We start from the raw sequence: 13,183 nt of genomic DNA, 5'->3' as shown, positions 1-13,183 counted from the left end.
TGCTGCTAAGTTGCTTCAGTCGTGTTCGACTCTGTGTGACACCATAGATGGCAGCCCACCAGGCTCCCCCGTCCCTGGGATTCTCCAGGCAAGAGTACTAGAGTGGGTTGCCATTGCCTTCTCCCATCCATACATGACTACTGGAAAAACCAGAGCTTTGACCAGATGGACCTTTGTTGCCAAAGTAATGTCTCTGCTTTTTAGGTTGGTCATAACGTTTCTTTCAAGGAGCAAGCTTCTTATAATTTCATGGTTGGAGTCACCATCAGCAGTGATTTTGGAGCCCCCCAAAATAAAGTCTCTCACTGTTTCCACTGTTTCCCCATCTGTTTTCTGTGACGTTATGGGACCAGATGCCATGATCTTCGTTTTCTGAATATTGAGTTTTAAGCCAACCTTTTCACTCTCGTCTTTCATTTTCATCAAGGGGCTCTTTAGTTCTTCTTCACTTTCTCCTACAAGGGTGGTGTCATCTATATATCTGAGGTTATTGATATTTGTCCCAACAATCTTGATTCCAGCTTGTGCTTCATCCAGCCCAGTGTTTCTCATGATGTACTCTGCATATATGTTGAATATGCAGGAAATACAACTGAGTTCAAAATCCAAGGAGGGCATATGACTTGTCATATGGCTTGTCACCACCCTAACCCAGCTATCCCTTCTCACTGGCAGCCACATATTCCATTCTATATGTATTTTTCTTACTTTATCTTCCAGGTTCTGTTTTTCATTACTCTGACTTATCTATAACTCCCACTCACTCATGACCATCATGGCCCCACCAGATTCTTTCTATTAATACCTTATGACCTAAAAGCTTCTGCTCCTGTTTAAGGAGGATTATTACCTGGTTCTTATATATTAATATTACTAAATTCAAGTTTACAAAAAAAAAAAAGAATCTGATTGTGTTTTAATTTTCTGTTTATGAATACTTTTTCACTCTATTTCAAAGGATACTAACCAATATGTGAAAAAGCCCCATTTGAGCTAATTGCCCATCCTTGACCTAATCTGTTATGGCTCAAATTCATTTAAAAATCAAATTAATATCATTCACTGGCAAAATCTATGATGCACACTCACTCTGGTTAGGTTCCAACATCACAGAGAAATTAAAAATTCTAACACTAGATTTCAGACCTTTAGCTAACTATAACTAGCACATGGATTATTTGCAAATAGTCTTTCACACAGAAGGTGTGAAAGTATTAACCAATGCTAACTCTAAACCATACCTGTATTGGTTTGAATAGCTTTCAAATCCACTTTGATATTTGCTGTTTTAAACCTGGACTGTTTCCTTGACGGACTCCTAGGAACTGGTGAATACTGTATTTTCCAGAAGATAGTTCCAGACTTCTACAGATTTGTTCAGCTAAGTAAATAAAGAGTAAAGTCTCCATCATTCTACCCTTCCACTTCTTTTGGCTCTGAGCCCTTCAAAAGCAGAAGGTTAAAAGAAACCAAACTTAACATCTTTCCCAACCTCTTCATTTTATTTATGTATTTGATTTTTACAAGGTTCAGTACGCAAAACATGGCCATTAAATGAAAGATTACCATCACATGAGTGCTATAACTGACTTGGAACTTGATTAAAACTAAATCTGTTCATTGACCAACAGGTCAAATGTGCCCTTTCCAAGTACTGGGGAATGTTTAAGAGCACACATAAACACATAGCCATCAAACTGATTTGAATTGGACAAAATAAACAAAATCTGGTCTAAATGGGAGTTTGTTCAGTTATGTCTCTCAGTTTTCAAAAAGCCTTGAAAGAAAAATTCACAGCTTGAATGTCTCAAAAGAATCTTCCAGGGGGTTAACAGATTTGTTTATTAATAAAAGCTAAATCAGAAGGAACTTAAATTACCTCTGCTTTCACAATATTTTAAAGAGGAGATTTTCATACTGGTTAGGGACTGCCCTAAACAATTCTCTGAAATGGGCAATATCAGTTTGTAAATGTAAAGATTCATTGGCCACTGAAACTCAGAGACTGTCAAATAGCTTCCATTCTCTCATTTCACAGACAGGAAGCCAACACAAAGGAGAAAAGAAGCAACCTGCTCCAAGTGTATAACTTGGTAATAGAATTCAGATTAGAACCCATGCCTTTGAGAGCAGAAGTTTTTTTTCTTTGGAGAGAGGTGTTAATTTTGCAAGAGCAATTGCAATTTTGAAGGCACACTCTAAGATAGAAATTACACTTTTAGGAATTCATAGTATAGAAATATCAGCACAAATATGTAAAAATCATATATACTAGGACATCCACTGCACCACTGTTTGTAGAATGAAGAGGTGAAAGCAACCTACATGTCCAACAATGGGGAAATTATTGAGTACAAGATTCTATTACCATATAATGAAATAAAACAGCTGTTAAAAACAATATAGTGCATTTAAATATTCTGACATAGATATTCATGAAAAACTGTAAAGTGAAAAAAGCAATTTTCAGATCAAAGAGTGAGTATGACCTCATTTTCTTGTTTGTTTAAAAAACAAATTAAAACTGTGTGCACATGTCTGTGTGTGCGTGTATGCGTACGTCTGGAAAGCCACATACAACTGAGGGAGGAATTTTAAAAAACAAAAGTAACATTACAAAAAGTCTCCCACAAGAATAATAAAATAATCTGAGAATATGTTAGTAACCTGAGGCATATGGTACTCAGGAAAGGCTCCTGGGCTGTAAAGAGCTCACATGTGAGCAGTAGGAATTCCCTGGGTGGGACATGGGGGTAGTTTTGGCACTGCATTGATCTCCAACAGTCACCACCACTCCATGCATTCTTTGATGTGAAAAAATTATATTCTGTCTATCTTGTACACAGTGCTTTCAAACCCGAGTATCATTCTCCCCAGCACTGCCCCCTTCCAACCAGCTGCCCCCTTTACCTATTCCTAGAGGGAAATTCTGGAAAATCACAGCACAGACTCCTGGAAAATCAACCCTCCCTGTGAGATGGAATAGACTAAGACTCTTAATAGTGCATTTTACCCCTGTATCTGTTACAATTCTAGAAGAATATTGTAAATATATTATCTGAGGTTTCTCTGAGCACACATTCCGTTGCCATAGGCTTAAGAACTGTGGATAAGTTGCCTCTTTTGGAAAGCTTAACCTCAGCTAAGTAAAGCAAGAGCTTTAATAGCTATATTAAATCCCTGTGTTCTTTTTAAAAATGCTTTTGAGACAGAAAAAAAATTTATTATTATTTGAGTATTCCTAGCCTCACTCTGAACCCTGGAGGCCTCTGCTCCCCAGGAAAGATAATTTTGTCTCTTCCTGCTTATTGTCTCCTCTTTGCCTAGCCTCTGAAGAGATTTTTTTTATCTTCCCAACTTAATTGCTGGCTTCCTGTGACACAGAATAAGAAGAATGGGAAGAAACAGGTAGGACTCAAAAGAATCCAAGAGGTGAAAAAACAGTGGAGAGACTGGGGAGACATGGAAAAGAGAAAATATAGAAGAAGGCTTCAGGTGGCCTCCAACAAAAAGGAAATGCAAGAACAGTATGAGAATCATAGACAAGTTCTGTACATTTGATCCACTTTAACATGTTCTGAGAACTGTAAGCAAAATTTAGAACCGCTGTTCATTTGCTTTTGGTTGTTTCTTTGAATGGCACACAGCCCTGAAACTTGGTCACATGAGGTCAGAATTTATTCGGGTCACAAAATATTCCAAGGGAACAGGCAGATATGATATTCATAGAACTGTATTTAAAAGAATCACAGTGAGAACCAATAGGGAAACAGAGGATTGAACAATACTATAGAGTAAATGAACCTAATAGACATATATAGAACAGTCTATCCAACACCAACAGAATACACATTCTACTCAAGTGCACAGGGAATATTTTCCAGGACAGATCATATGTTAGGCCACAAAACAAGTCTAAACAAATTTAAGAAAACAGAAATTACATCAAGTATCTTTTCTAACTACAATGGTACAAAATTAGAAATCAATAACAGGAAGAAAGCTGAAAAAGTAAAAAACCCATGGAAATTAAACAACACACTTCTGAACAAACAGTAAATCAAAGAAGAAATGAAAAAGGAAATTTTAAAAATTATTTTGAGACAAACGAAAATGGAAGCAGAAAAAGCAATTTTGAGAAGAAAGTGCATAAGGCATACACTAAGAAAAAAGTTCTTAAACAACCTAACAGTACACCCTAAGAAATTAGAAAAAAATGAAGCCCAAAGTTAGCAGAAGGAGTGAAATAATAAAGATTAGGTCAGAAATAAGTGAAATAGAGAAAAGGAAAACAGAAGAGATTAACAAAACTAAGAGTTGATTCTTCGAAAAGATCAACAAAATTGACAAACTTTTAGCTAGACTCACCCCCCCCCAAAAAAAGAGGAATAAAATGAATACAATTATAAATGAAAGAGGAGCATTTCCAGCTGATACCACAGAAATACAAAGGATCATAAGAGACAACTAGGAACCATTATTTGCCAACAAATTGGGCAAATTAGAAGAAATGGATAAACTCCTAGATGCATAAAACCTACTAAGGCTAAATCACAAAGAAATATAAAACCTGAACAGACCTATGAGTAAGAAGATTGTCAGTAATCAAAAATCTCCCAACAAAGTAAAGCCCAAGACCAGATGGTTTTACTAGTGAATTCCACCAAACATTTAAAGAATTAATGCCGATCCTTTTCACATTCTTCCAAAAAGCTGACGAGGAAGGAACACTTCCAAACTCATTTTATGAGGCCAGCATTACTCTGACATCAAAGCCAGATAAGGACACTACAAAAAAAGAAAGCAAAGTGAAGCATTAGTCATTCAGTCATGTCGTACTCTGTGACACCATGGGCTGTAGCTTGCCAGGCTCCTCTGTCCATGGAATTCTCCAGGCAAGAATACTTACTACTCTAATTCAACAGAGTAATTGAAGTCCTAACCAAAGCAATCAGGTAAAATAAAAAATAAATAAAAAGTATCCAAATTAGAAAGAAAGAAGTAAAATTGTCTCTGTTCACAGATAACATTATCTTATACATAGGAAACTCTAAAGACTCCACCGAAAAACTCTCTTTAAGAACTAATCAATGAAGCAACCTAGATGTCCATCAGCAGATGAATGGATAAGAAAGCTATGGTACATATACACAATGGAGTATTACTCAGCCATTAAAAGAATACATTTGAATCAGTTCTAATGAGGTGGATGAAACTGGAGCCTATTATACAGAGTGAAGTAAGCCAGAAGGAAAAACATAAATACAGTATACTAACGCATATATATGGAATTTAGAAAGATGGTAACAATAACCCGGTGTACCAGACAGCAAAAGAGACACTGATGTATAGAACAGTCTTATGGACTCTGTGGGAGAGGGAGAGGGAGGGAAGATTTGGGAGAATGACATTGAAACATGTAAAATATCATGTAAGAAACGAGTTGCCAGTCCAGGTTCGATACACGATACTGGATGCTTGGGGCTAGTGCACTGGGACGACCCAGAGGGATGGTATGGGGAGGGAGGAGGGAGGAGGGTTCAGGATGGGGAACACATGTATACGTGTGGTGGATTCATTTTGATATTTGGCAAAACTAACACAATTATGTAAAGTTTAAAAATAAAATAAAATTAAAAAAAAAAAAGAACTAATCAATGAATTCAATGAAGTTGCAGGATACAAAATCGACAAACAAAAATCAGTTGTGTTTCTAAACACTAACAACAAACTATCTGAAAAAAAAATAAACAGTCTATTTACAACAGAATCAAAAAGAAAAAAAAAATCCTTATGTGTGAAAGCTAAAAAATAAATCATTGAAAGAGAGAGTAGATTGGTGGCTGCCAGAGGTAGGGGGAAGGTTGAGGGAAATGAGTGAAGATATTCAAAGGGTACAAACATCCAGTTATAAGTAAGTTCCAAGGATGTAATGTACAGCACAGTGACTATAGTTAACAATACTCTGTAGTAGACTTATAAGTTGCTAAGAGAATAGATCTTAAAAGTTCTCAGCATAAAAAAGGGTAAATGTGTGGAGATGGATACGCTAACTCACTCATCGTGGTGATTATTTCTCAATACATATATCTATCAAATCATCACACTGTACAACTTAAACTTACACAGTGTAATATGTCAATTATATTTCTATAAAACTAGAGGGAAAAAAAGATCAAAATTCATTACAAAAATTACTTATTGATAAAATTTGAATATCAGATGCATATATGCATATAATGACTGATTTTTTTTTTAATTTCAAAAGATAAAGAACTTGAATTCAAGGAAAGACTTAAGTGAGAAAGTAATACTCTAATCAGGAAAGAACAATCACCTAAAAGTTTTCAAACCTTCTGTCTGTCTTTGTTTCTGCTCATAAGAGACAAGACATGGAGAACTCAAGTATATACACACACAGGTATGGGAAAGGAAATCTGAGATTTCCCTTATGATGAGAAAGCTGAAGCCATTTCTACACCTGGTAATGAGGGCTACAAGTCTCCAGATTAGAAATAATATCCAAGTAAACTTAATTCCTGAAAAGTTGATGGATGAATTTAATGTCATTGAGTCTTGAAAAAATCATGACTAAATTAGGGAATAAGAAAATGTGAAGGTCAGAAAGGGATATACGTAAATGCTCTCCTAATTTTTCTCTAATGATTTACCTCTTGTACTAGTGATACACTAGAAGAGATTACAAACACTGAAAACATCAGTAAGTAGAATTTACTTGAACAGAGTAAACACTCTGAAAAGGAAAAGCACGAAATGCCTTTATTTGATTATCCATGAGACGTGGAGCTGTTTGGTAGATTGCTCATGCACAACCACTGCAAGCACGAGAACTGGGATATGAGACAGAACAGCAACAGCCACTCTAGTCTGGGCTGGAAAACTCAACCTGTAGAATGAGGACAGCTATCTCAAGGTTAAACTTAAAATTGTAGTGAAGATAAAAGGAAACCAATTCCCCAAAGTATTAATTTTTGAGAACTATTTTTCAGGTTATTTCTACATTTCAAATGATATATCTCAAGATAACAACAGAAGTTTTTCAATTGGGTTTTGCCTTTCAAATAAAGCCTAAGGGTGTTAAGAGAATAAAGCAAATAATAAGCAACCTCAGATACCCAGACACTGCTCCTCCTCACAGCAATACCAACACTAAGTCCTATTCTAGCTCACTGGCATTCTTCCCTATGTAACAGGATGGTGAGGTTCAAGTTCATCCCTGGCAGTTGTTCAAAGGATCAGTGTGGAAGACAGAATAAAAGGAAACTGCCTTGAATTACAACAACATAGATTATTTTTCAGAAAGAATTCAGAACTGTGATAGCGATTAAACTCTAGGATGGAGGTCTGAGAAAGAACTTTCGCCTGTTCTTCTCCAGATATTGGGACAAACAGAACAAGTACTCTTTAATCCAAGACAGTGTATTTCCTAGGAACCAATGAAAAATTGTACTTGGGGGAAATTCTTCACCACATTTCATGCCAAATGTATTTTATACTATTTCATTCCAAAATGCACTTATTTCATTTAACTTCCAAAAACACTGACAAACAACATTGTCAGGCAAAGACTTTTGTTTTTTGTGGGACATAACAGCCAAAAATACTTCTTAAAGGGAGAGTATTAATTGGCAGTTGGATTAATTCTTTGATGTAAGATTGTGTTTTATGAACCTTGTGTTAACAGGAAGTACAGTTAAGTGTCACTCTACTGCTTTAGAATATGAACTGATTGGTTTAATTGGTTGACTGGTTTTGTTAGTTGATTTGTTAGTTGGTTTTGTTGGTTAATTGATTAGTTGATTATTTTTAACAATTGATTGTATTTACTCCTGTAGAAATTAAGAAAATGTAAACTCCCCACAGTAGGCATGTATTCAATTAGTGCTCATTTCAGAGAGAAAGAATTAATATTTCCTTGAGATCCTTAAGATGATACTAGAAACTAAGGCATACCAAAAGCCTACCATGTGCTAGGAACTGTTTTAAAACCTTCAGAGTGTTACTTCATATAATCCTTACAGCAAGACTGGTATAATCCTTACAACAGAACAATTACTAAAGAAGACCCGAGAGTGCTTTACCCATATGCCTTGAACCACTTGACAAAACTAAACCAAGACAGTGTTCCTCTTCATGTTGCAAGAGACAGAATGGTTAGAAGACTTGTCTAAGACTACCCAACTAGTAAGAATAGAGTTGGCATTTGAACCCACCCTGGCACCATGGATTCCATTTCGCCAGTTATGTGGTAGAATCTATGCAGAAAATCTAAATTGTGGGGTATGTTATGCAAAACACAAATACTCCTAGAAATTTCATCAGTTGCATTGGATTTCTGTGTATGTGAGACTGCAGAAAGTGAAAACTAGAGATAGCAACTTCCAGGGGAAATTGGGTCTCTGGCAGCTGCTTTGAATTAACATTAAGAGCCAACATTAAGAAATGAGAAGCACAGAACAGGTTTCCTCTAACAGACACTCCTGGAAATCCTGATTCTGTGCAGAATCACAAACTCCAGATCTATATTTCCATACTCCCGACAGGTTGCTAGCTTGCAGCTGAAACACAGGATGTGATCCTGGCTCAGGGGAAAAAAGAATTACTATGCCTGCCTAAAAGTCAGTCACCAGAGGCAAAGAAAAGAAGACACACAGGCACCTTTGAAATGAGAGCTGAGATGAAAAAGTTTGAAAGCATTTGCTCATCAGTATAAATCTGGGATAATGAAACCACCTATGGGTAGTCAAAAGTAAATCAAACACCTACCAAACCTCTAACTAAATCAGCACATATGAAACTGCCACCTACTCGCCATGCAAGACAGCTGTGCTATATCCATCTCCCTTTTTACAGTTAAAACTTGCAGATCATTAATACTCTGTCTGAAACATAGAAAAATTGTTTAGTCCCAACAAGTTAAGTGAAAATCTTGGGCAAATAACATCTTTCTGGCCAAATTAGAATAATTAATTAATATTATCATATTGAATTTCATCTGTATGTAAGATCCAATACATTTATTTTTACTAAACTCTACAGATGATTGTACCACAAAGCATAAAAAAGTACAGCATAATTTTTAGCCAAATTTGGGTAGCTCTTTAATAGAATATGGTAAAAGGAAAGCTGCAATGTTCTGTCTCATAAAGAGAACTCCAAGTCATTGCTCAATCGTGAATGTCCAAACAATCTGGGGTCTGAAAAACGTGTCAGAGTTCTCTGAGGGTTTCCACAGTAAACAAGAATAATTAGAATTCTGGAGCAGAGCTGTCCTCTTTGACAACCTCTGCCCTCAGAGTTCAAGCTAAGCCAGCACTACAGGAGGCTTCAGGGTAGACCCAAGATTGGCTTTCAGCCAGCCTTCAATAAATTAGAGAGACTCCAGAGGAATTGGTTGCAAAACAACCCAGAGTCTGAGGCCAAGGCAAACTTCTCTGAACTGTTTACTCAGTTTCTACTCCCCTTATCAAGGCTGTCCAGCAATAGGCAAGTGGCATACACGTGATATTTAAACATGGACTTATTTATACACAACTCAAAAGCTCAGTGCTCTGATCTCCCCTGAATTGGCCAGAGACCCCCCAGCATCCATGCCCACAGCAGGTGGCCTTATGATGCTCAATGGGATCAAAAAGGGATTTTCTGCTCCAGAGGGGATTTGGAAATCCTCCCTGGCCCTGCTTTGTCAAGGAATTCTGTTTTCACTGGCTCTTACAGCACAGTATGGAGTTCTGGACACAGGATATGGTTCTCAAGCACCACAGGAGAGGCCCCTTCTGTCATCTCAACCTCTGTAACAAGATCTTGCTTACAGAATGACTGATATTAGAGGGGAGATGATTAAAATATTTGGCCAGAGCAAGAGGCTTCCCTGAAATCATGTTACATGGGTCAGGCCAGCTCCAGCCTGCAACCCTTTCTCGGGGAATTCGCAGACTGAAGACCAAAGTCTTCTCCTCCCACTGGGAATTCTGCTCTTAGGGCAATGAGGCCACCTGTGCTGCATTTGCCTCTCTAGCTCCAGTTTCTAGCACCAGTGTCTGGCATTTTTAACAATCCTTTGATGAATGAATGTTTCAGCAAGTCAGGTGACAGTAAGGAGCCTATCCTGCATTAGCCATCTGCTCAGTTCATTTCCAATGAACACTCACTCACTGAGATCTTATGACAGGCCAGGCCATGCAAGGATGCATATGATTAAGACACAGTCCTGCCCTGAAGGACCCTGTAGTCTAGAGGGAGGCCTCACAGTTGAATCATTTTGATAGAGCCTAAAGATGGAAATATGGCCACCAAATGTAGAGTCTGAATCCTGCTGGCTGCTTTCAAGAGGGCATTTAAACATTCTGTGACATTCTAGGAAAGTTACCAAAGGGAGGAGTACTTGGATGAAGGGAAAAGCTCAAAGGACAGGATAGATTAAAAAAAACAAAAAACCTGCTCATTCACTTTGACTCCATAATCCCTCCTCTGGAACTAGTCCCAGAGCAATTGGTCAAAAAAAACAAAAAACAAAAAACCCCAAAACCCAAGCCTAAATGTAAAAAGATGTTTTTCACCACATTATTATAATAGGGAGCAACTGTAAACCATTTAAATGTCCATCAATAGAAAAAAAGCTAGTAGATTACAGCACAACCTAACGTTAGATGTAAAAAATAGAACACAAATTTGTATAAGGTACTGTGATTGGAACCATTTATATGTAAACAAAGATCAGAAAGGAACAAAAAGTAATTATATGGATATGTAAGGAACTTGAAAATTGCAAGCTGCTTTTACATATTCTCTTCTGTGATACTTTACAACAACTCTGGGAAATAAGTAGTATGATTATGAAGCCACATTTTTTTAATGCCTAAAGAATGAAGATTAGAATACAAAGCTTAAACACTAGAAAGACATATAATCTCAAAGTCCTTCTTTCCATTATACTACTCTGTTTCTAGAAAATGAAAATCATTGCTGGGCTAGTATAGACAAAACATGTGCTGGTTTTTAATTACCAACATTTTGGGAAAGCAAAAATTTTGTTTGGGTATTTCCACAACATCTTATGGAAAAATCTGAACAAGCTTTTTGGCTAACCCAATAGATATTTAAATAATTTAAAGTGCTTTAAGTAGTACATTTAACTTAAAAAATATATGTAGAGTAGCATTGAGGAGTTTCACATACCAAATAACAACGATAATCAACTTTGCTGAGAACTAGGAGGTACTTCTAGTCAAGGTTATGGTTTTTCCAGTGGTCCTGTATGGATGTGAGAGTTGGACTGTGAAGAAAGCCGAGCGCCGAAGAATTGATGCTTTTGAACTGTGGTGTTGGAGAAGACTCTTGAGAGTCCCTTGGACTGCAAGGAGATCCAACCAGTCCATTCTAAAGGAGATCAGTCATGGGTATTCTTTGGAAGGAATGATGCTAAAGCTGAAACTCCAATACTTTGGCCACCTCATGTGAAGAGTTGACTCATTGGAAAAGGCTCTGATGCTGGGAGGGATTGGGGGCAGGAGGAAAAGGGGACGACAGAGGATGAGATGGCTGGATGGCATCACTGACTCGATGGACATGAGTTTGAGTGAACTCTGGGAGTTGGTGATGGACAGGGAGGCCTGGCGTGCTGCAATTCATGGGCTCCAAAGAGTCGGACACAACTGAGTGACTGAACTGAACTGAGGAGGTGCTTCTTTTTTATCTAAAACTGAAAATCAGGAAAATAAGAATCCTAGTCTGCTTTTAATTCAATCTCCTCTTGATCCTAGTTGTAGAAAGTCACTTTAGTCATCCTTTGTCATTGTTTGTGCGTCCTCAGTTTACTGACAGTGAAAGTTAAAACTTTGCTTTAACTTATAAGTCAATAAAAGTTGCTAAGGTGTTATCCTACTGTCTAACCAAGGAATACAATGGCTTCAAGATGGTTTCCCTCACACATGCCAAGCAGAAAATCATTTCATCTGAATGCCGCACTGTATTAAAGATATCTGGAATTTAGGTATCTTAACTGCAAAATAAGACAATACTTAAGATAGGATTTGATCCAATCCCAATGTTCTCTGAGAGTATGCTCTTGACTTTCTCTCTCCCTTATGTATATAGTATCAGTACTATATTGATACAAGCAATGTACTATCAAATGTACATTTGCTAAAATCCAAGCCCACTTGCTCCAAGATACACACACAATTCAAAGTCTCCACATCTGGTCCCATCACTTCATGGGAAACAGATGGGGAAACAGTGGAAACAGTGTCAGACTTTATTTTTTTGGGCTCCAAAATCACTGCAGATGGTGACTGCGGCCATGAAATTAAAAGACGCTTACTCCTTGGAAGGAAAGTTATGACCAACCTAGATAACATATTCAAAATCAGAGAAATTACTTTGCCAACAAAGGTCCGTCTAGTCAAGGCTATGGTTTTTCCTGTGGTCATGTATGGATGTGAGAGTTGGACTGTGAAGAAAGCTGAGCGCCGAAGAATTGATGCTTTTGAACTGTGGTGTTGGAGAAGACTCTTGAGAGTCCCTTGGACTGCAAGGAGATCCAACCAGTCCATCCTAAAGGAGATCAGTCCTGGGTGTTCTTTGGAAGGAATGATGCTAAAGCTGAAACTCCAGTATTTTGGCCACCTCATGTGAAGAGTTGACTCATTGGAAAAGACTCTGATGCTGGGAGGGATTGGGGGCAAGAGGAGAAGCGGATGACAGAGGATGAGATGGCTGGATGGCATCACTGACTCGATGGACGTGAGTTTGAGTGAACTCCGGGAGTTGGTGATGGACAGGGAGGCCTGGCATGCTGCAATTCATGGGGTCGCAAAGAGTCACACACGACTGAGCGACTGAACTGAACTGAACTGATTGACAATGCCCCTTACCAGCAACAGTACCTTGGAGTAGTATCTGCATTAGTCTACATTTCACCTCTCTCTCCCCTTCTTATGGTAGATTGGATTGCTATGATATCATTAACCAAATGGGATACTTGCACCATAAGCCTTGCTTGTCGCCTTTTGAAAACACCATAGCCATTTGGATGTTTCTACCACGTCATCAAGGGAGTTGCCTCTCTTGTCTTTCTCTTGCTCTTTTTTTCCCTCACTGATGTATAAGTTTTGATAACCTTGGCTTGTTTCTAAGCTTGTCCTTTTGCCTGTCAAAGGGC

At 37.8% G+C, this 13,183-nt stretch overlaps 1 protein-coding gene across 4 annotated transcripts in view; it reads right to left on the bottom strand.

Moving 5' to 3' along the window:
• PGM5 (phosphoglucomutase 5) overlaps nucleotides 1-13,183 on the bottom strand; it is a 219,487-nt gene that overhangs the window by 124,258 nt on the left and 82,046 nt on the right. For 2 of the 4 annotated variants that reach the window (XM_086415432.1, XM_086415429.1), the window contains exon 7: nucleotides 1,484-4,788. The exons of the other annotated variants lie outside the window; for them this stretch is intronic. In XM_086415432.1, the coding sequence (XP_086271558.1) occupies nucleotides 4,770-4,788 (19 nt within the window). In that variant the 3' untranslated portion in view covers nucleotides 1,484-4,769. Of the gene's footprint in view, nucleotides 1-1,483; nucleotides 4,789-13,183 lie in introns of those variants that run through there. 4 annotated transcript variants of the gene reach the window in all.

The sequence above is a fragment of the Bos grunniens genome, chromosome 8 (assembly GCF_055505025.1).
Source record: "Bos grunniens cultivar Pamir isolate PY7600 chromosome 8, Bosgru_T2T1.0, whole genome shotgun sequence".
NCBI classification, from domain to species: domain Eukaryota; kingdom Metazoa; phylum Chordata; class Mammalia; order Artiodactyla; family Bovidae; genus Bos; species Bos grunniens.
Note: the sequence above shows the minus strand (reverse complement) of the source record. Positions and strands in the feature narration are given on the sequence as shown.